General features: G+C 36.9%; 1 protein-coding gene across 1 annotated transcript; it reads right to left on the bottom strand.

The window, feature by feature from the left end:
* Window positions 1-63: 63 nt before the first annotated feature.
* On the bottom strand, window positions 64-27,655 carry srpx (sushi-repeat containing protein X-linked). The gene is made up of 10 exons (XM_030125626.1): window positions 27,454-27,655; window positions 19,416-19,472; window positions 16,322-16,510; window positions 12,964-13,140; window positions 11,065-11,191; window positions 10,823-10,944; window positions 9,706-9,885; window positions 6,262-6,395; window positions 978-1,099; window positions 64-894 (listed from the first exon to the last, which is right to left on the bottom strand). Exons 1-10 carry the CDS (start codon window positions 27,515-27,517, stop codon window positions 711-713), a joined length of 1,356 nt encoding a protein of 451 aa, XP_029981486.1. The 5' UTR covers window positions 27,518-27,655; the 3' UTR covers window positions 64-710.

The raw sequence follows: 27,655 nt of genomic DNA, 5'->3' as shown, positions 1-27,655 counted from the left end.
AAACTGTTAGGAGACCAGGTCCGTGTCCTGAAGAAAACAACCATTTAAAACGGTTTGGATTAAAATAGACCATTTTACAACAGTATGAAAGCATTTCTACCTTGAGGGAAAACTTCACCCATGTGTATTAACACACAGCAAAAACACATTTTCTGTCAGACTTATTTAATCAGTGTTTTATAAATTCAGACAATGATGCAAAGTGTAAAAACAGAGAAGTATCACTGCCCTGTTCTGTACATAACACACACACTCACACACAGTAATCCCAAATACTTTAACAGAGAAGCCAGACATAAATATTAGAAATGTGAAGAGTTTCCCAGTTCATACAGTAAAAATACTTTTTTTGTACAAAATAGTAAAACATATTTCTGTTTTGTAAATATTAAAAATAAAAAATATACAGATAGACATGACATAGGAATCAATATGATTGTAATGTTTCTGTATGACTCTTTCAATAAAGCTGCTTGTTTCAGATCAGCACCGTGACGGACATCCCAACCTATGTAGGCAGACAAATACACAAACACACACACACACACACACACACACAGTCTTTCTGGAAACAGAGCTGAGTACGTTCAGGTAGAAATGTGTGAAATGTGAACAGAAATAGATGATCAGAGTGGGTCCTGCCTGCTGTGACTGAAAAGATAAATGATTATGTTACTTTGAGAGTCCAATGAAGTGCACTCATGGTCGTTTTATGATTGGCAGGATTGTCCCGCCTCCTGCTGCAGCACCATCTCATCTTTGCGAAGGGGGAAAGTGTCGATGGTGGTGAATAGTTCGGCCGCTGTGATCGGAAATGGGTAGCGCTGCTTGTCCATGCCCTGTTTGTCCATCAGTACCATTTGGAAAGACCGCTGAGGGATACGGAGCAGTAACCTAGGAGACACACATCAGCTCAGTAAACAGCTGGATCGAGTCACATGCTCTGAAGTTGGAAGTGTGTGTGTCTGTGTGAGTACCTGATTTGAAGGGCCAAGCCTGGGGGCAGCAGCCTGTGTCGAATCCGGCCAATCTGTGCTGGGTAAGTCCCAACCAGCTCAATTACTGTGACGTGCCTCAGGTCCAGTCCACACTGAGCATGCTACTCCCACAAGAAAGAGATACAGACAGAGAAAATGACTGCTGGAGAGAAACTATTTGGACTGCATGTCGAGTTCTGTGGTTTTGTCGCTTGATTTCTATGCAGGAAAATACAACGGAGCACGGTTTTTATTACATGGGGCATAAAACATTACTAGACTTGGCATAGAAGGAATGAGGGCTGTACATAATGATTATGTTAGTCTATAAAATCAAAAAGTTTCCAGGCTCATTTACAGCAAGGATTTTAATGTCTAGCTTCCAGATATCACGTTTTTAGGCGTTTTATTCACATATACAGCTATTGGCAGACTGACTAAATTACATGAAATAGCCTGGACACTCTGCAATAATGCTTTATGGTCTACTTTAATAATGTGCATTTAATCCTTCTATCCATCCATCTGTATTGGAAGCACTCTACAGAAATGATCAAATTAGAAAAAAAGCAGAATCCATCCTGCTCCCACTCTTTCATACCCTCAGTAACTGCACTCACAAACTCCAGTGGGAAAAGGTAAAACCAGGTCGTGAATAATTGAAGGTTTTTACTCAGAAGCATCTTCAGGGCAGTTCTACTGAGACAAGGTATGTTGGTTTAAGGACTTTTATTGTACTCATCAGAGAACTGTCCGGGATTCGCTGTCAGACTGCTGTGGACTTCCATTACAAGTATGCAAGTCATTGTTTTACTTGTTGAATAAGGCTGTGTTCAGATTGCAGGCAAATGTGGCCCAAATCCGATTTTTTGCCCATATGTGACCTGTATCTGATCTGTTAAAGACAGTTTGAACAGCACAAATCTGATTTCTTCAAATCCAACACTTTCATATGTGGTTCTAAATCCAATACGTATCTGATATTTTGCAATGTGACTTCAGTCTGAATGGCCAAGTCGCATTTATCCGATCTTGATGTCATTGAAATGCGCCAAACATCATAATTCTACGGCTGGAAAAACATATGTACTTCCGTAAAGACAGTGCATGCCTGCGTGGTCATGTATTACGTAAGGACCTCTTTTGCGCATGCTGGTCACTTTAGGGTCGCATTCAGTTCATACTCAAAACTGACAGAAGTCGCATTTAGTGTGTAATATGAATGAGCACACAAACAAATCAGATTTCACCAAAAAATCCGAATTGTGCTTTAAGACTTGTTGTCTGAACGTAGCCTTAGTGTTAACTCATTTCCATTAATAAACTATTTGTGGTGCCCTCAGTATAGACCATGAAAGGCAACTCACTTTAAGTCTGGCCCGCGACCTTTGTTTCATACCATCCTGTTTCCTGTCATTTGTCCAATGTCAGCATTTCAGAAGACAATACAGTGTAACAACAGTCTGCTCTGTGCCAAACTCTACCTCTGCATGATTCAGGATAGCACTAAAAAGATGTGTGTGACAAGAGATGTCCAGGGAATCACAATAAGAAACACTAAGAAAGATTGGCTTTAGGGGTGTCAAACTCATTTTAGTTCAAAGGCCACATTCAGCTAAATTTGATCTGAAGTGGGCCGAAACACTAAAATAATAACATAATAAAATATAAATAATATCAACTCCAAACATTTCTCTGTTTTAGAGCGAAAAAAGTAGATTTACATTATGAAAAGGTTTACATCTACAAACTTTCCTTTCAAAAGATGTGAATAACATGAACAAACTGAAAAAATAAGTGTAATTTTAACAATATTCTGCCTCAGTTTATCATTTCCACATGTACATTATAACTTACAGATCACAGTGGATCTACAAATACACAAAATCTTTAATAACAGACAGAATATTGGTACAGTTACTATTAAATCTCTTAAGACATTTCAGGTTGTTCATATTTGTTCGGGTTTTTCACATTTTTTGTAAAAGGCTAGTCTATAAATGTCAACATTTTTGTGTCATTTTACTTTATTTACACTAAAACAAGGAAAAAATTGTGGTTTTCATTATCTATAGTTTATTATGATAGTATTTTACTGGTCTGACCCACTTTAGATGGAATTGAATTAAATTTATTTTGACATCCTTGATTGTTAATATCTTCGGTGTAATTTTTGTATTTCACTAATTCACCCCGTGGGCCAGATTGGACCCTTTGGTGGGCCGGTTTTGGCCCCCGGGCTGCATGTTTGACACCCCTGCTTTAACCATATGCAAAGGTTGCTGTGGCTATCTTCATCTACAATAGCTAAAAAGACATTGGTGGTTAGGTGGCAACCACCACACACACTCTCTGTGCATTAATGGATTTATTCTTTAATAGAAATGTTATCTCTGGAGCTCTCTGTTGCCAAGATGAATGGAGCAAGCCAGTGTGTGCTCAAAGCTAGGAAGGAGGCATTCGACGGAGCTCCAGCTGTTATTTAACTCTTTTTTATTATTTTGTATTTTATGTATTTATTTGAAATATCCAGCATGTCATGAAATTTAGAGGAAGATCTATGGGATGGGGTTGGTTAGGGCTCCCAGGCTCTAAAATATGCAGGTGTTCTGTGTTATTTTTTTTTAATCTTTTATTGTTTTAAGTATGACAGCTAATTGTAATGATGCACTGTATGTATTTATTTTTGTGAATTATATCTTGGTTAATGTGTTGACACATGTATGTGTGTTAGAGATGTAGCAATTACCGGTATACAGGGTGGGGAAGCAAAATTTACAATGAACATTTATTGTTTTTTCTCAGCAGGCACTACGTCAATTGTTTTGAAACCAAACATATATTGATGTCATAATCATACCTAACACTATTATCCATACCTTTTCAGAAACTTTTGCCCATATGAGTAATCAGGAAAGCAAACGTCAAAGAGTGTGTGATTTGCTGAATGCACTCGTCACACCAAAGGAGATTTCAAAAATAGCTGGAGTGTCCATAAAGACTGTTTATAATGGAAAGAAGAGAATGACTATGAGCAAAACTATTACGAGAAAGTCTGGAAGATACTATTAAAGAAGAATGGGAGAAGTTGTCACCCGAATATTTGAGGAACACTTGCGCAAGTTTCAGGAAGCGTGTGAAGGCAGTTATTGAGAAAGAAGGAGGACACATAGAATAAAAACATTTTCTATTATGTAAATTTTCTTGTGGCAAATAAATTCTCATGACTTTCAATAAACTAATTGGTCATACACTGTCTTTCAATCCCTGCCTCAAAATATTGTAAATTTTGCTTCCCCACCCTGTAACGATAAACCGCGGTAAATTCGCCAACGGTTAGTATTACCGTTTAAATTCTAATTATCATGATAACTGTGTTTGATTACGCTTATGTAAAGATCTGCTTTTATGTCAAATATTTGAGTATAGATTTAATTTATTACAATTTTAATTTTCCATACCTAATATTTGGAACCAATATTCACTTTTAAAGTCTTTGAAAAGGTTCGTTAAGCATCTGTGTGTTATTTATGCAATAAATTATATACATTTTTCAAATCGGATTTTATATATTTTGTGTGTTTTTTGTCCTTTTGTGTTGATATAGTAGGTTAAAGTGGAAAAAAAATAATAGACAGATGATATAGAAAAAAGATCCCAAACATGGGTATAGTAAACATTTGTTTATAAAGGCAAAATCAAAAGTACTGAAAAACGGCCAAAATAGGCTCAGACCACAAAGGGTTAATATTTGAATATTTCTGCAACACAAGGTACATTGTTGCAATTATTTTATTTGTTTTTTTTTGTTTTTGTTTTTGTTTTCAAAATAACACTTGGTTAAATTATTTCAGTGTATGTATTAGTACTTTTTGAACATTTTGAGCACAATTTCAACAATACCGCGATAATAATGATAACCGTGATAATGTTGGTCACAATAACCGTGATATGAAATTTTCATATCGTTACATCTCTAATGTGTGTATGTTGAAATTTCTTGTCTGCGGTGACAGACATATATTGATTTGCATCTGCTTCCCAATAAAAAAGAAAAAAAAAAAAGGAAGATTGGCTTCTTTGTACAAACTTGAATCCTAAAAGAAGCCTTTCCAGCCGCCACACTCCCCTGACAAACAGTGGAGCAGTTTCACATTTATTTCCAGCCTTTTTTGGATGAAACAACCCCAGATCATAACACTGCTCTCACGGACTTGTGCTGCAGGTACTGGGCATGATGGGTAATCACTTCATTTGCCTCTCTTCTCACCCTGATGCATCCATCACTCTAGGACAGGGTCAGTCTGGACTCATCAGACCACATGACCTTTTTCAACTGAAATCCAGTCTAATCTATCAAACCGACGGTTGTTTAAGAAATAAGAAGTTACTCACTGCATCAGTTAGAGTTAAAGAACTAACATTTTAATCACTGTAGTAAATATTCAATCAAAGGATCTGAACTATTTGCTTAGTTACATCCAGGTGGGGACTTTATTGGTCAGGCAGTGCATTGCAGCTTAGAACAATCAAGCAAACTGGAATAAACTGCAGAAAGACTGAATTCACTACATTTTTATTCTTGAGACACTTTAAATATTTTACCTTCATATCTGTTCTTGTTTTAGTTCCTTTTGTATTTTAAATTATAATTTTACTGAGCTACCTTTTTATTATTTATCACTATTGAGTATTTTAGTGTGTATTAGTTCATATTTTATTTATCTATGTTGAAAAGTGCTGAATAAAATAAAGGCTCAATGAAAGATTAACGAAGACACAAAAATGGTCTGAATCATAGCTGTCTGTAAAACAACTGAGCGATACTTTGACTTTCATGTCTGGCTTGCACAAACTACTCCTAATTACTTAACTATTTCACATATTCTTCAACCCATCAGTCTGGTTGTTAAAAAAAACTGTCTAGTCTGTTAGCATTGGCAGCAGAGAACACAGTTACTTTGAAAGGCTGGGAGAATAAAGACAGCACTGACTTAATGGCTCCCGACGAGCTGAGGAAACATCCAGCCATAGAACAGCCTTATCAGACTCTGTGTCAGACTCATTTATTCATCGCTCTGGTATTTTCTGCGCATCAGACACCCCTTCCTATTTATTTGTCTCTCTGGTTTGTCCCACTTGGGCAGCTGAGCGAAAACCAGGCACACAAAACACAGAGCGTCCTTCTGTTTGAGCAGGATTAGGGTACACGCAAATAGCTGCAGTATTGGCGATCATCCGTCACCCCACACACAACCTACTTTCTGTCTGAGTCGTGTCTCACCTGCAAGTTCGTCATCTGGAAGCGGTAATTATGATTGGCAGCTGTAGGGGCCGAGATAATGAGGAGCCGTCGTTTCTCATAGAACTGGTCCAGGAGCGCGGCGGCTGAACGAACTCCCACGTTAATGTTCATGGCTGTGGTGACAGAGTGCGCAGTTAGATGACATGATTTAATACAGCACTACATTCATTTTTGAGACTGTTAATCGTTAAAAAATAATCAAACATATTCAACAGTGAACTGAGCATGCAACATGTACATAGCTGGTTCAATAACTGCTGAGGGTGAGTTGTAAAAGCATTATAGTAGTCTAACATGCATTTAGAATATTTATGTATTCTAAATAGTGATGTCAAACAATTAAAATTTTTAATCAGATTAACCCTTTCATACATGAATTATGAGAACCTTAGTCAAGATTTTTTTCCTGAGTGTTTTCATTCCTTTTTAGCAATGCAATTGCTTTTTTTTTTTTTATATAAACCTATTTTTCATGGAGTTACAAGAATGTCCAATATACGTTTAACATTTGAAGTAAAGAAATCTGTAGTTAACATCAGAAAATGATGTACTGTGGGGAAAATTATGCAATAAAACACTTTTAATGCTCCTAATCTGATGTTTTCTCATATTTTTACAAATTCTAATACTAGTTGTTACTCACTTTATGAAGATATTACGCAAAAAAACAAAAAACAAAAAAAAAAAATCAAACCTGCTCTAAGAACAATTAGCAATTGATTTGCACTAAAACATGTTGAAGCAGAACAAGTTTAGCAAAAACAGTAAAGTTACAGTAATGGTATAATTTGCAATTGAAGTACAGCCAGTGATGCATGGTGTCCAATTTAGTGGATATGATTAATTGTACATTTCTTCCAATATAATATAAATATCTGGAATTTTTAACACTGCTATTAATCCTTAGATGTTACTTGATGCTAGCATATTTTCTCTAACCTTCAAGGGTCTCCTGATATAAAAAAAATTTACCAGATATTCCTGGGATGTTCAGCATTTCTGACTTCCTGACAGCCATCTTGGTTATGAATAAAAAAAACAAATGCACTTCCCATGACTGTCCAATAGGTGACAATGTATGGGATCATGTACAAGCGTCCACTGTGTTGGCAACTTAAACATCAAAACCCATAAATATACAGGAGAACAGCTTTGGAATAGCTGTCCACTGCACTGACCTCTATGCATAAAAGGGTTAATCACAGGGTTGCTGTGGATTAATGTTGATTAATCATGATTAAATATAATTCAGTCTATACTAATTGCATTTCATTTTGCATGAGCAAACAGACTCAAGAAAGAAGGGAATATATATGTACTTAACGTGTTTATTAAACAACTTCAACAGTTTCAACAAAACTACTTGAAACACCTGTTCCATGTTGTGTTTTTTTTTTTTTGTCCTCATATTTCCATCCAGAGGGCCGATGTGCTGTTTAGTGTTCTTCATCCTTATGGGTTGGTTCTGCTGCTTGTCACTACCGGATCAATTGCCCATTTGTGCATGAGCAACACTAACTCTACTTGGACAAACTGCCCAAAATGCACTGCCAGATGTTCAGAGTCATTCTGCAGATGGGTAAATTGCGTTAAATTTTTAAATTAGATTAGTCATGATGATGGATTAATCCGTGTTAATGCGTTAATTTTGACAGCCCTAATTCTAAATGCAAAAAATTCAATAGTTTTGTTGTAGAATTTGGTTGTGCTTCAGAAATAAATGTTTCATGGTGTACTTTATCCAAAAACTGAAAAAAAGGCAGCACATTTTTACAGTCTAGTCATTTTTCATTCTTTTTTGTGCTTCACATCACACAACAACTGTGCTTACAGGTCTATCAAAAGAGCATTTGTAGAATATTGAATAGAAACACTCTGATGAAGGTTCTGCCAAAACCTGAAGCAGAGGTTTTATGTGATGAGAGTTAAATAGAGGTGAAATGTGACTTGACTTGAAATCTGAGTAGTGCTGCTTTTTTTTTTTTTTTTTTTTTTTTACTTTTTTGGGATATCAGAAACTCTGTTTAGCTACAGATGCAAAATTAAATTGCTGGTAATAAGAATACAGATTCCATACTTGTAGCTACAACTTATTTTTACTTAAGTCCATTCAAGAGCTCTAATTTCCCATAAGCCTTTGATTTACATCAAAGCACAAAGACGTATCTACACCATATTAGGCAGAGTAGTGTTAAGCTGCATTATGTGCACACAACACAAGAGGATGGGCGCACAAAGGGAAAAAGGAATTTTGGATACAACACAAAATTTTCATATTATTATTATTGTTGCTCTAGGAAAGTGGAGAGGATTGCTTTTTCTGCTGCTATTGTTATTTCAAGAGGACATAGTCAACAAACTGCACTTCATAAACTAAATAAAAAAAGAAGTGTTTGGAAGTGTGAATTCACATAGTTCTATTTTGATCCTTGGTTAATGGTTTTCCAACTTGTCCAACTTGTTGCTGTGGCAAAAAAAAAGGTCAAGAAAAAATGTATCTTCATACTTTTTATCACCACCACAGTGCTTCTGTGTTTTCATGTACTTAAAGTTTGCATCTTGGCAGCAACTGTTAATATTCTTCCAGAGTGACTGAGGGGTTGAGTCCACTGTAGGGAGCAGACGTATGTGAACCCTGAAATCCTTCACGTAGTTGAAGTAAACTCGAGTATTTAAAATATGTTCCTGAATTTGAGTAATTCAACAGAAGATGCTAAAATTCTATGTTCAGACATCTAGTGGTGACGGTAAAGATTGCAATTGAATGAATAACCCCCTAACCTCATCAACAGTGGCTGCAAAAATACTAATGTCCCTCTTTAGAAACACTTGTTGTTTCATTCATTCTGGTCTTTTTGGTTAAGGGGATATTAACTCTGGGTGACACTCCGATACATCACCTGACACTAATGCACCTTAACAGTGAATGCTCTAAAAAATAAAAGTGGGTTCATTTGGATTTACTGTAGAAACATGGTGGTGCACATTCATGTGTGTATACACTATTGAAAACATCCATCCATCTATTTTCTGCATGCTTAGTCCTTGAGAGGGTTGTGGGGGTGCTGGTGCTAATGGTACACCCTGGACATGTCCTAATGTGCCTATATCTGAGTATAATATTTAACTTCTACAATTGATCACCCTAAATCTTCCACACTGGACCTCTAATGGCATGTATTCTATAGTCAGTAATAATTTTAATAGTAACCTTTCTATCACTGTATAAAAAGAGCTGTAATACAGTCTCCACCATCAGCAGTTCATTCAAGGAGGGGGCAAACAGGGTGGATTTTTTAATGGATGCATCGAAAGAGAGACATTTTTTCCTCCACTGAGCTCTTCACATTAAAGTAATTATAACAAAGTTTTCTAACGATACTGTAGGTGTGGTTGTATGCATGTGTGTGGTGCAGTACGTACGTGCACAAACTGTGTCTGACCCAGACCAGGTGAGTCCATACTGACAGACTCTGGCAGCGCTGCCCTGCAGCTCATAGCCTCCGGTGCATTTGAACTCACACGTGGCACCATAGTTGTCTTTGTCGCTGTCACACTTCATGTAGCCATTGTCTGGAGGAAACAGTGGGCTGCAGCGGCGCACTGCACACAAAGAGGTGCATTACACACAAGTAAAAGAGGCAGCAAGAAAGAGGAGCACTTTTACTTAACAGGAGTATTGTAGATCTTGAACACTGACTGGTAATTACAGCCATTAATTACATATTTAACCTCAGAATCTGTCCAAAAACACCCCATCAACATTTGTTTCATGAATTAGGAGTCTAATAATCCATATTTTTAAGATAGTTTTGAGTATTCATTCATTCATTAAAAATGTACTGAAATGGAAACTGGATTCTGTTTTAATTTACATACTACACTTTAAACACAAGCCACTGAAGTGACAACTCTATAGGTTGACTAAATAAATAAATTTTTTATCACAGAAAATTCAAACTGCATATCTACCATACTTCATTCTTTTCTACAACTCTTTTTTTTTTCTTATACGAACTTTCTTTTGCTGTAAACCTGATATCATGAACTTTATCCTGACCTTCATATTCTCACCACAGTGCTGCTTATTAATGTGAGTCCAGCCCCTGAAGTCTGATGCACTTATCACACTTCTGTCAGCTCCAGGGTAGAGCACCCACCTCTTCAAATCAAAACTCACCGACTTCACAGAAAGTCTAATAACTCCACCAATAACAAACCATTATTTTCTCAGAAGTTCTAAAAACAAGTTTCTTAAGTTTATGCATAAAAGCTAAATTTAAAGTGCTGCAAACATTATTTATTCATTCACTGATGGAAAATCCATTTTCCATTCAGTATGTGCTACATTATGCTCATCTGCCAAAGAATTCAACATGTGCTGTTGGCATGGTTTACTGCTTGAATTAATTAAGCCTCCCAATTAAAAGCTGTTCTTATTTCAACCATAATAAGACATATTACATAAAAATTATCAGAATGTTACAGAGGCATAAAACAGAGCATTAGTAATACTCCTGCTGCTCATGGTGTGTCTCACCTCGTACTCTGACAGTAAAACGACACGTTGCCTTGTTTCCTGCACGGTCAAACACCGTATATGACATCTTATGAAGTCCCTCTGGGAAGTCTGATTTTGAAGGCTTCCCCTTCAGAATCACACTGAAAAAGAAAAGTTCACTTTTAATCTGTGGCTGCTCTGACTGGAATAACAAGCAGGAATAAAAAACTCAAAAGGCTTTGTGCACTGAAGCAAAATGAGAAGCTAAACAGAAGACTGACTCTGTGAGGATGCCGTCTGCAGTGTCCACACCCTCCGGCGTGTCCCAGGTCACCCTCATTGTCAGTTTCCCTGGCTCCGCCCACTTATCCTTCAGGTTGGGACATTTAATTTTTGGAGGATCAATATCTGTAGAGAGAAAGAAAATAAATAAAAACTTCAACAGAGATAACAGTGAAAAACAACCTCATGTCATATGGTTCACATTAAAAAGAAATCACACTCATGTTTGTTATTACTTTGTGCTAAATGACTACAAAAGAGTCAGGTTGAGAAAGGGACAACTTTTGTTGCATGTTTTACTGCCTAAGCTTGAAAGTGAAAACAGGCAGGATATTTTACAAACTACTCTTATCGGTAGAAGACCTAATTAATATTAGGCTTCTTAAGTGGAATTACAGACTTATTTTATTACTGATTAATAGAATTATTGATTAATTACTTTAAGTTTCACATTGTATTTATTACCTTAACACAGATATTGAGTCCAGTTGTTTTCCAGTTTCTGCTATAATCAGTATGGACAATATTTCCCCCTCCAAACTCTTATTATATTAGCCATGAAAAATACACTGTATCAACCTCTGCAGATTGTGAATAAATATTTGAAAAATGAAAAACATATCAACTCACCTTGTGTAATTTACCAGACAACAGATTTGACAGCATTCAACATCTAATGACACTTGTAGAGGTTAATGAGAAGTGTATTTTACGGACTATAAATGTCCATAGTATCAAGGCCGCATTAATTTTATTTCAATAAGTTATTTCTTCAGTACAGTCCTTATAGCTCAGCATTTCATTTGCAGGGTCAGATTTTTTTATGTGCATTGCACTAAAGAAAAAATGAGATGCCTCATTATGTAATTACAAGACCATGACCTTGTCATTCTGAGAAACATAAAGCCTTGTTACTGTCACATAACATAAACATACCACTATAAACAGAACAAGCACTAAAAATTGAACACATTGGACATTTTATTGAATATATGGAACATTAATTGAAATCTCTAAATGTTTTGTTGTTGATGTGTCATCATTTAATACTAGATTTTACAAATGTGTAAATAACTATTTAATTACATGAGATTTTCTCTAGAAATTCCTTATAACAGCACTTTCACTTGTGGAATGTTTCTCAACATTAAATGTACTTATATGATATTTATGTTACATCTTATTGAGAACATTTTGCTTTGTTTTGTTTTTTTGTTCATTTTATTTCTTAATTATTATTGTAAATCACACATATAACATGTCTTTTGACAGATTTTTGACTCAGACAACAAAATATTAATGTCTTTACAAGTCATATTTATGACAAATGACTTTATGACTTTTCACAACTTTTTCACAGAGGTCAAATAATTATTTTCAATGGAAACTAATGGAATGTCTTTTTATGGTATTTTAGGCGATAACCAGTATGAACAGTAGATTCCATGTTATGCGACAACTATAGGTGTCTAATCTGATCTCTTCTCAAAATTCCAAAATCCTGATCTCATAATTATAATTTCTCATCATTAAGAGATCTTTTCTCAAAATGACAAAATTAGGATCTTATTATCAGTTAAAAGATGAGGTAAATATATGTGTGTGTGAATGCCATCCACTCGCATACAGACCATGTGTAATGAAGCGTTTGTTGTTTCCTGGTGATGAGACCCCACTGTACAGATTTGTATGAGTGTCTGTGTACATGTAAATAGGCCTGTTTTTTCCAAACACCAATTATGTAACCCTGTATTATGAGAATAGTCTTTGTTGTAGGTTTTTATTTAGTTGTGTCTTAAGCACATAATTAAATCAGTCTTTAGATCAGTAGGATTCATGCTTTAGTCTGTAGTCTTTAGTCTTGGATATGAATAATACACACTAACACACACTCTTACCGACACAGGTGGGGACTGTGGAGCTCCATGCTTTATTGTACCGGCAGGTTGCAAACTTCTGGCCCTTCAGACTGAACCCAGGTGCACAGAAAAACTCACAGCGGGAGTTGTAGTAGGAGCCGCCTGAGCACTTGTAGCCGCCGTTAATGGGCATGTCCAGCTTAGGACAACGGATCTCTGTCGACAGAGGGAGCTCAGCATCAGCACAGGGTTTATGTTTATTTATGAGGTCAAGAATGTGGAGAAACAAGCAGATTCTCCAGAGGGAAGTGCAAGAACCGTGAAACTACGAGGAAAGTCTTTACTGTAAGATTCTGATTTGTTGATAAAACAGGAATGCTAAGATATGCTGCAATAACCACCACTACAAACAGTTCAATGTAGTAATAGATGCATGAATCAGTTCAGCTCCACGAGGATGTTTTACAAACTATCAGTATCAGCAGAATTTGGCACTCAATGTATGCTTCTTAACCCTTTATTGGGCAAGTGACTATTTTTGGTCACTTCCACATACATTACAAGACAGTGACAGCAACAGTTACAGTGAGGGCAGTAAGGCTTATGTTGTTGAAATGTTCTAAAAGTGATGTTCTTTTCACCTTATATGTGTTTTTAATGTATTTTTTAGATATACTTCTTGGATTTTTTTTTGTCAAGGGTAAGGAACCAAATATGGTAACTTCACTGACCTTGATTTTCTACATAACAGTAGAAAATTTTGAAAACATTTCAAATCCAACACACTAAGGTTGAAAATTTGAATTTCAGAGTATTTCTATGAGTGCCCTATAAAGGGTTAACCAGAATTGCTGATTTCAAGAGAATCAAGTTTGATGTTCATTTCCAGATTTACTGATTAAATACTTGAAATCAGATATATTTGCCTACTGATTTATTCATTAAGGTATTCAGATGTAGCTATCTACTTTCTAATAAAGTTATAACTTCCAGCAGTCTGCAATACAGATGATTAACTAGCTCTGTGCTGTTGGACACTATTATTATTATTATTATATCAGCCCTCACACGTCCACAACTCCCTACTCTACTTCAAAGTAAATAAATCTCATTATCATTAATAAATTATAGTGTTCAACTCACGTTCTAATTAAAAGAAAGCATTAGAACCTGAGTTGGACACTATTATCATTAAAGCAAATGTCTTTTCTATGTGTGAACCATCAACTGGTTTCAATACACTTACCACTAAAGCAAAATCTGCAATGATTCTTTCACCATGCATTTACTATTATTAAAGTAGGCCATAAAATATTAGTTATCTTTATGATTTTTTTTTTACCACTATTAATTAATTAATTAATTTATTTATTTATTTTCGCTTTAGTGTCTTTTCTGTTTCCACTCTAAAACACCTTAACACCTACAAATGTTTAAATCTTTTGTTTTTAACTTAATTGTATAGTATATATTTTGATGTTGAACATTTATCATTAAAATTGTTTTCAATGTTTACTTCTAGGTTTGTGAAATGTTCTGTTGTTTGTACTATAAAGGACAGCTTAAATATACAAATAACTATCTCATGCATTATTTTCATCTTGTAAATAGTGTATTGGTGATGTTGTGAGTATAAAAAGAAATAAATAAACTAAAAAAATTAAAGATCAACACTTAAAGATCAATAAATCAATCTGCAAAAATATAACCAGCTCCTATGAACACTGGAACTCCACAGGGGTGTTTCCTCAGCCCCCTTCTCTTTTCCTTCTACCTATGACTGGTCCCCCATTCATCCAATCCACACCATCAAGTTTAATGATTAAGGACAAGAATGAGCCATCCTACAGGGAGGGGGTCCAGCATCTAACCAACTGGTGTTTCCACGATAACCTGGGCCTAAACGCAGCTAAAACCAAACTAAGAAAACAGCACTCCCCATCCTCTCCATCAAAGAAGAGAAGGTAGAGAAGATAGCATGCTTTAATTTCCTTGGTGTCCACATCTCAGCTGATGTCACCTGGTCCACTAACATCTCCAGCCATGTGGGGAAGGCCCAGAAGAGACTTTACTTGCTTGAGAAGTTAAAGCAAATTCACTTTCGCCCACCACCTGCTGGTCAACTTGTACAGGGCCACGATCGAAAGCATCCTGACCTCCTGCTGCACAGTGTGGTTCAGCAGCTGCACCACAGAGGACAGGAAGGACCTGCAGTGGGTGGTGGGGGCTGCAGAGAAAATAATTGGGACCACTCTATGCCCCTCACAGACATCTACATTGACTGACTCCAAAAGAAAGTCAGAGGAGAAGGAAATCTGCACTGTTTCCACACACTCTGGACATGCCCTCCCTTCAGGAAAAAAATACTGGACTTTTAAAAGAGTCGTATGTAGGATTGTGGCCAAAACTGGTACTGCAATCACATTCAAAATACTGTAGAGCGTGGTATACCCTCCCCCTCACCCCAGACGAGGGGTTGCCACATCCAGCATGAGCATCTACCACAAGGAGTTACCATGGCATGCGACGAGTCCTACACTGGTATAAATACCAGCCCAGACTCTTCACACTGGCTGGGGCTACGGTATCTTCACCCGGTGGCTCTCATCCGCCGCTGAGACCACAGCCCAGGTGGGTGAGACTGCAGCCCAGGCCTTTTAGGTTTAGCAATGTCAGACACTTGAGATCAGACATGTTCCAAGATGCAGCTCAGTGGGAACTGGCAACCTGGATGCTGAAACACTACTGACTTCATGATTGGGAGATAAGTGATAGGTAGAGCATCAGACCAAAACTCAAAATGACAGCATAAACATTACTTGTGGGCTGACACTTCTACTGTCAGTGATATCAGTATTTGAAATGAACATGATTCCTTAATGTCTGGTGGCATTCAGGACCATTTAATGATTACTTGGAACATAATTCTTACATACAGCTCCTTTAAATCAAGAACCACAAGACTCATGCATATTACCTCACTCCCACCCATATCTCCACCCATTCCACCCAAGGACTGACACTAATAATCTTTTTGTACTGTGGAATGGTGGCAGACACTTGTCACTTTAACATTCTTCCATTACACTCATGGTTAGTTCTGTGCACCGGATGTAAATAATGACTTTAAATCTCTTAAGTTCAATCAGTATTTTTAATTGGTCTATTTGTACAATACTGTTGCTACTGTCTGCAATTTAATTCTGCTAAAATGGATTTTCACTGGTTTTACTGACATCTTTGCAATGTTAACAGCGACAATGAAGGATTCTTAATCTTCTTCTTACATTCTTAAAGTCAGAGCAAACCTTTCCACTCAGTATGTATGATTTGTTTCTGAATTTCTCAAGCTATATTAGAAAAACAGACTGTTTTGTGCGTAGGTGTTGAGTTTTACCGCTGCAGGCGTAGTTAGATGACCAGTGTTTGCTGGCCATGCACACCACCTCTGTGCTCTGGGCTTCGTATCCTTCTTTACAGCGGATTTTGCAGCGAGTTCCCATGACGTTCTTGTAGTGCTCTCCTCTGGGGTTCCGACAGCTCACGTCCCCATGTTTCACCTTAATGGGGGCGCACCACGGTGTCCCTGAATATCAGGAAACAGGAGTGGGCTGACTCTCATCAATCAATTAATCAATCAATACAGATTAATGCACACAGATGCAGTGCTTCACAGATGGCTGATAGCCGACATTAAGATCATTAAGAACAAACCATTATGGAGAGAGATAAAATAACACAAGAAAACATAAACTCATAGCACAACACAATAAACTGACATGAATATAAACTAAAACACCATAATCACACTGCAAAAAGAAGGCATCATGAATGTAATAATAAACCATAAAAGAATCTTTACAAATTATAACAACAATCAAATAAATTATGGCTGGACGATAAAAAAAAATAATGATAACTATCATGACATAGTTACATATAATATAGAATCAAAATTTTCATTGCAGGTCTCTGGCAATGCTTACAGCGATATAATTGTATTTTGTGATCATTTGTCCACAGTGTTTCTTATATTTATACTGTCAAACAAAACTCAAAATGTTTCAGATTTTGGTTGTTGTATTTAATTCAGTTCATGCATCTTGGTGAACACATATTAAGTCATTTTAATTATTTTGAAATATCTACCATTAGATTTCTGAAATGTTCAAACCATTAAAAAATAATCTGCATGGAAAGAAATAATGAGTTGACATCTACTGTAATACTTATCAATATCAATCAAATTTAAATCTTGAATAAATAATAAATAAAATACATCTGGCTCGGTGACAGAGCTCAGTAACAGCACTCACCTGAAAACCATAAGAGCACAGACAGACTCACTTAAACAGTGAAAACTCACCAACCACCTGAGCACAGGCATGTGGTTGGATTTCTTATTACCTTATCTGCAACTTCCCATAATCCAACAGGGTCTCATGCGGCAGAGGTGATATGAGTCTCACTCAGGGAAAAGGCAGATAATGATGTGAAGAGATGTGTCAGTGCTGCTTTTGATTTTAGATATCACATCTGTTTATTCTTCTCTCACTGTTCACATCCATCCAAGGCTTTGGGATATTATTGTGGATATATATACATATACATATATACATATATATATACATATATATATATATATATATATATATATATATATATATATATATATATATATATATATATATATATATATATATATATATGTATATATATATATATATATATATATATATATATATATATATATATATATATATATATATATATATATATATATATATATACTTTGACTTCACTTAAGACTAGAAAGTGAAGTCCCAGAGAGAATTTATTATTCTACAATTACTGAGGCAATTTTGTAGTGGAGTGACAATAAAATAATAAATCCTCTCTTGTAGGTTATATGTGAGTTTTGCTGTGGTCCTATAGCACTATTTGTCTTATCTGACATTGTATGTCTTATGATGAAACTACTGCACAAGCACATGTTGCAATGGTGATGCTGAAATGATATATTGTGCAGCCCTGATATGGATTTTCAGGTTTATAGGATCCTACATGCGCTCTCTGGTTTGTGTCCTACATATTGGACACCTCTGACCATCTCTACAATGCTTGTGCAAACTTCTTTGTTTGGTGCCAAGTCTGAGAGGCCACACAGTTATTATTCCAGTGGAGTGGAAATCAGAATCTGCAGTTTATTTCCTGCCCTCTACACACATGCATACACTTGGAGAGGAGTGTACACACCAGTTCAGGCTTATTTCCAATTGGAATAAAAATGAGTATTCATTACACTGCCTCTCGCTGTCTTTCTGTGTGTGTGTGTGTGTGTGTGTGTGTGTGTGTGTGTGTGTGTGTGTTGGCAAAGCCTGCACAACCACTAAAATAATACATTTGAGCTTTTACATAAGAGGAGAGTTTGGTTTGGCCTGGAGAATAATGTTCCACGTCTAAATGACCCGGAATCTAAAGTTGGAAGCTACTTTGACGTAACTGTGTCAGCTTTACACTGGCTCCTCTCACGCCTGCTGAATTATTCTACTTTTTGAGTAGTAGGAGTGACTTCATAAACAGTGACTGAGGTGAGGTCACTCAGACTTGCACACTCTCTTAAGCATTTTTTGGCTGATTAAAAATCTGTATGCTGGAAATGAACAGAATACACGTGTCAGTCATGATGCAGTCACAAAAGATGTGGCATTCCATTCATTTCTGTGTTATGTGGAGTGAAAAAATAAGTCACATTTGATGGCACTAAAAAAATGAAGGTCCTCCAAAGTCCAGGCAGTGGAAATGACCTTTAAAACAAATAATGAATACTGTCAATATTCTCTTTTAATACTATAATGAAAAATAATACAAGCAGCAGAGAACAGCTGCAAGATAATCCCCTAATATGGACTGACCATTGTGTCCAGTTTTATATCTTCTTCTTCAGTTTTATGTATAAAAATATTAGCCATTATCACAATGTTTTTGCATTTCAGTAAATATAGCTACAGTTTTCTTTTGTCTTATGGGTTTACTTTATTTACATTATCAGGTAAAACACAGCTTTGACCTCCTGTATATTTTGAAACCCGAAACTATACAATGCTGTTGAATAAGAACTAAGATCATTTTTGTTATTTTCATTTTAGAGCACACTGGCTTGGCAATGTTAAATCAAAATTTATAGTTTATAATAGAAGGTAAATCACAAAATCTAGGACAACAGGTCTGTTTTTGTTGTGCTATGTCCTTATTGTTGTTTTCATCTTGTTTTTCCTCTGACTCTGTCATTGTAAGGTGAATCCTGGGCCAAACAGTCCTCCTACAGAATAATAGTTGAAGGTGCAAGAACTATCTACAGCACTGACACAGCGTTAACAAAATGTGGAGACAGAGCTGATTGTGTGACACTATTACATGACTATAAAAGGGCCACAATGGGAAAAATAGCGATCTCAATAAAAGAGGTCCGTAGATATGAATGTCATTACCTTTATATGTACGAGTATACCAGTCCTCATCGTCTCCATAAGCGTACTGTCCTGACCCTGGAGATGAAAGAACAGAAGAAATAGCTACTAGTACTACTAAAACAGCTGCATCCAGTGTGTTAAGCAATATCTAAAAGCATTGTCCTGGTCTGACCTGGATTCTTTTTTTTCCAAGTATAAACAGCCAGGAACAAGCTTAGATACATTGCTTAACTTTTCATCAGAACCAGACTCCGGGGGGGTCATCTGGATCTTTTGGAGAGAGCTAAACATGCATAAAGGATCCAGTTGGTTCTGAAAAATGGATGAGTTTAACACCAGTGGTTACAGTCAGGTCCAACTGATGTGTTTGGTTGAATTTACTATAGGGAGTAAAACTATTTTGGAATGTCTTTATTCCAAAAGAGCTCCCAAAGACTGTACTTACCATCATTAGCTATCTGTTTTAAGTCAGCGCTGAAGCCCTCACTCTGGCAGCGTGAAAATATTTTGACTTTAAAACAGAAGCCTCTGAAATGTGTCACAGTGGTGTTGCAGAGCCGGTGGAGGACACAGCTCAGTGGCAATGGTAAAAGACAAATGTGAGCCGAATTATGATGCGCAAGGAGGATTATTTTAAGACAAAGGGCATGGAATGGGAGGACAGAGCAAGTCAGGAAGTAACAAATCTAAAGAGGGAAAAGGAAATGTGTGAGGAAGGAGTTAAAATGGGTGGAGGGGTGTTCAACCTTGGCCCCGGGATGTTATGAACCCCGGTGAATGTGTCCACTGTTCAGGATCCACAAGGGAGGACTGTTTCCCTGCTCCAGCTTCATATATCAGCCGCATATTGGTCAATGAACCTGATACTCAGAGTACATCTCCCTTCCCAATCCCCATTCTTCATCATAGCTCCTCTGTCAGTTTAATAAAATCTGTCTGAAGCAAAATGCCACAAGTCATTTAACACCCTCACACAGACATACACACTACACAACTCTGAGGTTTTAGCAGTCAGATCACACAGCGTGGATTGTACTGAGCAACGCGGCACACCGAGTGAGTCAGATTTAGCTGTCTAATGGGAAAACTTTGGTGTCTGCTTCTTAATTGGGGAAGGGAGACAGAAAAAGTTATGGGAAAGTAATTACAGGTGTGTGTATGTGTGTGTCTCCTCCAAAATGAGCATTACTTAGAGCCACATACTGTAACTGTATGAGGAAAAAAAATATCTGTTCTGTAGCAACTTGCAGCCACTGAAGGCAAACAGGATATCCAACTCTAACACCATGGTGAATGTAAGCGTCTGCTTCTGATTGGCTGCTCTAATGACATGTTTATTCATCACATCCTCCTCAGATGCAAATCACCATCTGTAATATATATAAATCAAACAAATAGTAGGTCGTTACTGATATACTGACGTTTATTAGAAACATAAACCCTTTGACATGAGCCATGGTATTTCCAAGGGGATCATTAACACAAACAGACAGAAAAAACATTGTCACCATTATACACAGATCGGCCATAATGGTGTGACCACTGACAGGAGAAATGGTAATAATATTAATTATTTCATTACAATGGCACCTTTCTCTGTGTTTGATATAGAAGGCACCAAGTGGAAAATTTAATCCTCGAAGTTGATGCATTGGAAGCAGCAAAATGAGCAACGTAAGGACCAGGACTATATTGTAACGGTGATAACTGGTTCAGAGCATTTCCATTTTTTCATTTTTTAATTTTATTTATTAATTTAGACAGGGACAATGCACAATATACATTAACCTTAAAAAGGAGAGATGTAGTGTGCCAGGTTGTAGCACTAGTGCTAATTTCCACCTGTAGTCCCTGGGCAGGCTGATATTATCATTAAAAAAACAGACATTAATTAAAACTAAAACAGTAAAAAAACAGTAAAAAATGCATATTTATAACTCCATATTTTAAATGCAGTTAAGTCATTAGCACCTGCCAAGCTACTGTTACCTGTTGCTGCCATCTTCCACCACAGCTGCAGGTATTGTTGGGTGTTCCTGGTCTGTAGTGGTTAGTACTGACCAAAAATGGACTAAGGAAGGATAACAGGATTATCACAGGATAATTGAGCTTCACAGATTTACATTGGACAACTCACTTCACATTGGAAATGAGTTGGTTCAATTTCCTGAGAGCACTGCCCAAAGGATCAATGCAGCTCTATCTAATCTCAAATGCAGAACAAGATCTGGAGCTGCTCCAAACCAGTGATTTAAGCATCACAATTTTTCCCTTGTAAAAGTCACTCAGATCCCTACTCCTGCTCATTTTGCTGTTTCCAACACATCATTTTCAAGGGCTAAATGTTCACTTGCTGCTTAATACATCCCACTCACTGACAGATCCCCTTGTAATGATATAATCAAAATTAATAGCATTTTGCCTGTCAGTTGTCAGAATGCTATAGTTATGGCTATCTGTACTAAATCTGTGACTGGGAACCATGTCTGCCTGCTTCACGCTCAAAAACACAAATGTAATCACACATAATCACAATAACAAGCCAGTTTAGCCACTCACACTACAACTGGTTTCCCTAAAATGCCCAACAACTCACTAAATTAACACATACTGTAGCTAGATATATTAACAGGCACCTATTTGTTTGATATAAAGTATTTCTATGTCTTATGAAGGACAAGATGTAAGAGCATAATATACTGTATCAGAAAATATTTAAGTACAGAAATGTGGGCTGTTTTTTTTTCTCATTCTTTGTTTATTCAGAGAAGCAGATCATAAAAAATGTCCTTTTCGGGTACAATTCAACGTCCCCACCTCCAATGTGAACGAAGATGCTAATCCAAGTCAGAAATGTGGCCTGTTTTAATACTGTATCACCACTGAAAGTAATAATAGTTTTTAATGTTTTTGTATAAATAGCAGGTGCACTACATTTCTTTTTTCTTGTTGTTGTTCTCCTGATGAGATAAGACTATAATGACATCATAAAGTTTAAAGAAGCAAGACAGTATGTGTTGGTGCTTTCTCTTGTTGTTGTCAGATGTAAACCTTCTCCAAATAACCTGAAAGTCATGAGATCTTTTCACTGTCACCACAACATGAGCATGCACAAAGAATTAATTGCAAAATACGCCCTAAAACACAGTAAAGGATAAATACAAGTTTATTTATAATATATCCACTATGCATTCAACCGTGTCACGTGGCCAATCAAATGACACCACAGATGGTTGTCAGAAATTCTTAGATTGACTGCAGTCAGTTTGGTGGTGACTGGTGAACCTACACAACCTAAACGTTCAACAGTAACAGGTTACACTTGATGGAATAACAGCTGCTGATTGGAAGAGTTAGTAGGAGTTATCTGGGGTTATAAAAGGTACACAAGTTCAACAGGAAGTACTCAGTTGGAATAAACTGGCCACTGCGCAGGTTTTTCAGTCAACAGTCTCCTCATCCTTCCTGCTATCTGTGTGTAGGTTTCTAAAGTCCGCATCTCTACAAAAAAAAAAAAACCTCTGAGCTGCCACTATATAAAATGTTAAGTTTTGACATATGCATACAAATTTTTTCTGTGGTCTTTTTTCTGCAAGGTTCTGGTCATTTTCATACTACATCTTGATTCTCCCTTCACCAAGAAAGTCTCCGTCGATAAGACACTGGTGCTGCAACCTGTGCTAGGCATCGGTGAAGACCTGAGTGGTTCATTGGATTCATTATACTGAGCCACATTTATCAACAGAACTGACAAAGTGCTAAAAAAGTGTGGAAATAAGTTTGACTATGAAAAATTATTTATCATTCTGTGTATTTGTTGATCTAGGCTTTTTTGGGAGCCTCCATAATGACACAGTCTCTCCTATTTATGTTGTTCAAAAGGAAGTACAGCTTTATTTATAAATTTTTGATAATTAATTTGTACTCCTTGTTTCTTTTGAAGCACAGATTTCTTATTAGTTCAGTTGTATTTTCAAAAGGAGGACTCACTTTGGCAAACAAATGTTGCATAGTTCCATTCATTAAAAACTGTCTCATGTTCCAACCACAATAACCAAAAAAAGCCTTCTGTTTCCAATCCTTTCAGGTCATTGTAACTCTTAACAATAACTGCACAATCATAATATTTTCAGGTGTGCACATGCAGATTTTGCCGTTGAAATGAACAGTCAGTGCAGAGAATCACAAGTTAAAAGGTATTTTTGTCTGACTGAGTTCAACAGTTCATCAGTCAGTTCTCAGAAATCACTGATTCTGTCTCTACGTTGGCTGCTCCTGTATATGTTGTTGAAACATGATTTCCAGACTCAAACATATCTGTGTATCATCCTCGTTTCTGTTTAATAAATCTGTCAGGTTGTCAGTGTAGGATCTCCAGCCAACATCACCAGCCTCATACTTCAAAGATGTTCCAAGTCAAATTGTTAATAGCACAAGCAGTATAAAGTGAATTTGTGACTAACCTCTGGGATTGAATATGCCATTCAGTCTAATATCGAATGAACATTTTCTGTGGAAACATATTTTGGGTAACTCTTAAATTAGAGCTTTAGACAACCAAAGTACAAGAAAGAAAAAATAAATGATGTGTCTTTTATGCAACATGCCATGATTACCACTTTGCACAATTCTTTTCTGAAACGCTAATGATTTCCGTTGCATTTCTATTAACAAGCCTGTAACTTGTTTCCTAATCACATCAAAGGTTTGTGACCCTATGCAACAAACTCTGCTACTGTTTTAATCTCCTGTGAAACTCCAGAGTGAGGCACAAATCCTGTTGTGTACTTACAAAGTGGTGGGCCTATAATATATATTGCAATGGTGGAAAACAGTACATTTGTAATCATAAATCTGAAACTATAACATGGTGTAGAAGTTTCCTATAAGTATAAGTTTATATAAGTATAAGTTTATTTGCTGCATACTGTAAACTTCATGTCAGTATAATTTAAGTTAATTTAATGTAAATTAGGGCTGAACGATATGGACAAAATTTCATATCTCGATATTCATGCCAGGTATTTCGATATCGATACGATATGACTACGGGTTCGGTGAAAACCAAGCATTTTTCAGAAAAATACAAACATCATAATACAAAAGAATGTGGAAAGTGCAGTTTTATTTATAAGAACTCACTGCCAGTCATCAACGTTAACATAAAGTACGAATAAATGAAATTTGTTGTGACTTCCAGAGGTGTACATGCAGGGCGAGCGCGGGAGAAATCTATATCATTTATATCGTTGCTTTTTCTATATTAATATTTTGAATGTTCATATCTAGATATCGATACGATAACGATATATCTTTCAGCCCTAATGTAAATTGTGTTTTTTGCCCTGCATGTTTTCATCTCCTCTGGTGTTTGCATGTGCAACCACATCTATCTATCTATCTATCTATCTATCTATCTATCTATCTATCTATCTATCTATCTATCTATCTATCTATCTATCTATCTATCTATCTATCTATCTATCTATCTTTACCATTACTAATAAAAGAAAACCTTAAATTGTCTTAAATCTCAACAGCTGTGATCATGTGACCATAGTGTTGTTCATGATAGTTTTTTATAACATTTAAAGACTGTGCAGATTTGCATCACTATGTGAATGTAGTTGGTATTTAAATGAGTTGGTTGAATTTCTATCCAGATATCCTTTTTGGTCTAACAGTGGTGATATGTTAATCCTATAATTCAGGATTGTCCCTGGGTTTCTGAGGTTTTAGATTATGTCATGAGTGTATTAGGGTTTTGTGGTTTTAATTTTAGTGACTAAAAACTGCATTTTTACATGATATTTTATTTTTTACCTTTACAGTGTTAAGAAAAACATACAGGTTGTAGATTTTCATGTCACACTGAGACATTAAAATGAAAAAAAGACATAATAACAGAGTAGTGAGCCATGATATCCTGATGTGATCCATCACATTTTTATGCACTATAAAGGCAATAATCACAAAATAATATTGGTTAAACAAGAGTAAAGGAACTTGAACGCTACCTATAAATGCGGCAACTATAAATGACAATAGTAGACAAGAGGTTTTGATCCTTCACATTTGTCTTAGTTTCTCCAATCCTCTATTCACCAATTCACTTATTACCTTTCCCAAAAACAGCTTTACAGTGTACACTTCATAAAATAACTCAGTGACTCAGAGCTTTTCACTAAGAAGTATCTCAATAAAATAACTGACAGTTGTATTCATTTCATTCACGTTTTTACTTGTTTCATTCATGTTGTCTTTGAATTCTAATGAAATACCCACAAGCAATGTTAAATAAAAGTCTTAAAATTAAGGATGTAAGATCAACAACAGGCAATTATTAGAAATATTTGATATAAGTACAAGATAACACAGGCCTAGACATTTACTGCTAATACAAACTGCAGATTTAAGTGCATGTGCTGAAAGTTTATGATGATAGAATGAATCCTGTAATTATTGTGCAATTTGTGTGAATGTTACGGTCAACCCAGGACCACAACGGTTTACCCCCCCATACTCCCTTAGCCCTGTTCATTGCACCCCACACTGGTTTTGTATCTTTGCATCTGGTTGTATTTTATTAACTTGTATGCATGTCTTGCTGCAAAATCAGCTGCCCTCTGGGGGAAAATGAAATTCAGAGTTGAGGTAATAACACCGGCTACAATGACTGGACATTGCTTTGCAGTTGTCAGCCTGTCACTGGGCCAATTCACCCACTTAAAGCAACCCTTCAGAACTGTAAAGGCTTTAATTCACCGCTTTGTTTCTGTTTGTTCCTAATTATTCAGGATTATCCTTATCATACAGTGTAATTCCTTTTCCTGGCAGGGAGATAAACTGCTCTCCAGAGATGGTGCTTATTGGCATTTCCCCAAGTTACTCCCCGAGCGAGGATCTGTCTGCCCCAGACAAACATCAGAGAGGAGAACATCATGGAAAATGTGATCAGGGCTTTACTAGCAGTAGATGGTATAACTGTAAGAGGCACGCTTCCAAGTCTAAGATAGTTCCATGTTTAAAAAAAAAAAAAAAAAAAAAAAGGAGGGGGCTAAAAGTGCACAAGTACTAACTTTCACAAAAACTTCACAGCTCAACTAAAGCACTTCTAGTACTCCACCACACACACACACACACACACACACACACACACAAGCACACATACACATAACAAATAAATGAGCTAATTGACACACAGAGCAAACACAAACATCCCCCTGTAAAATAAACTCCTCATAAATACACACACACTCGCAAGTACAGACCAGTGTCCTGACTGTCAGTTCCATAAGCAGTTTTTAGTCTGTCAGTGTAAATCTGCTCTCCAGCTTGTGTTCATGTTTCAGCCTGTATGATCATACAGCAGTGGTGAGCCACTCTCAAACCAGACACACACAGACACACAAACACACAAACACATACATCCAGACTTGAGCTTTGAAGTCATTTCATCTCCTCAGTGGAAGGCTACAGGCTGGATTCTAGATACTCTCTGATGTTGGATGCTATGCTGCTGCAGTGTGTGTGACTTCTGTATTTACACATCAGCAGGACAGAAACCCATCAGTAAAGTATGCTACTGTAAATATTTCCAACCAGAGCAGAGTCCACAGGCTGTTAAAGTACTTTACAACAGTTTATTCCAAAGTGCTGATAAAGAGGTCACTCTTAAAGCCTAAAAGAATAATGCATAAAGTTGGGGTGAGAGAGAAAAGTCCTTACACTGCACTACAGGGCTTTCATTAGAGCCACAGACTGTGCTCTGTGCAGAGAAATGTCCCCCAGATGCACACTGCACTCCCCCCGCTATCCACCCCCTCCACGTAAACACAACGCGGTTCACCAGAAACCAGCAGCCAAGCCTCAAACGCATGCACCAAATGTAAAACACTAATCTGCATCTGTCACAAACACTGGAACCAAAACCAATGCCTTCTAGTATCCCCTTTTAATCACCCCATTCAGAGGATTTCTAACCGATTCTACCGCCAGTGTGGTCCTATCAGTGTTAATAATGTCCAAGAGGTGATGCGTTCAGGGACGGTCCTACCTTCATAACCTGAGCAGAAGCACAGCTGGACGGCCAGGAGCAGCACCAGCACACACATGTCCATGTTCACACCCGGGACGGACGCTCTTCTACATGTGAAGGGAGCCTGCAGGAAAACTTCCAACGCATTCCTGCTTTCCAAAGGCCCGCCTCTTGCTCCAGAAACAAGGGAGGATTCTCCTAATGCAGCCAGGCCCGGCAA

The sequence above is a fragment of the Sphaeramia orbicularis genome, chromosome 21, assembly GCF_902148855.1.
Source record: "Sphaeramia orbicularis chromosome 21, fSphaOr1.1, whole genome shotgun sequence".
NCBI classification, from domain to species: Eukaryota; Metazoa; Chordata; class Actinopteri; order Kurtiformes; family Apogonidae; genus Sphaeramia; species Sphaeramia orbicularis.
This window is presented reverse-complemented; position numbering and strand designations above follow the sequence as displayed.

What these genes read in the sequence shown, in the direction of transcription:
- srpx (XM_030125626.1), bottom strand. Translation starts at nt 27,517, where the DNA reads ATGGACATGTGTGTGCTGGTGCTGCTCCTGGCCGTCCAGCTGTGCTTC. An exon ending in GCAGACGGCATCCTCACAGA is followed by an intron (nt 10,945 to 11,064) that starts GTCAGTCTTCTG and finishes TTTCTTTTTCAG; the next exon opens with TGTGATTCTGAAGGGGAAGC. An exon ending in TTTTACTGTCAGAGTACGAG is followed by an intron (nt 9,886 to 10,822) that starts GTGAGACACACC and finishes CTTTGTGTGCAG; the next exon opens with TGCGCCGCTGCAGCCCACTG.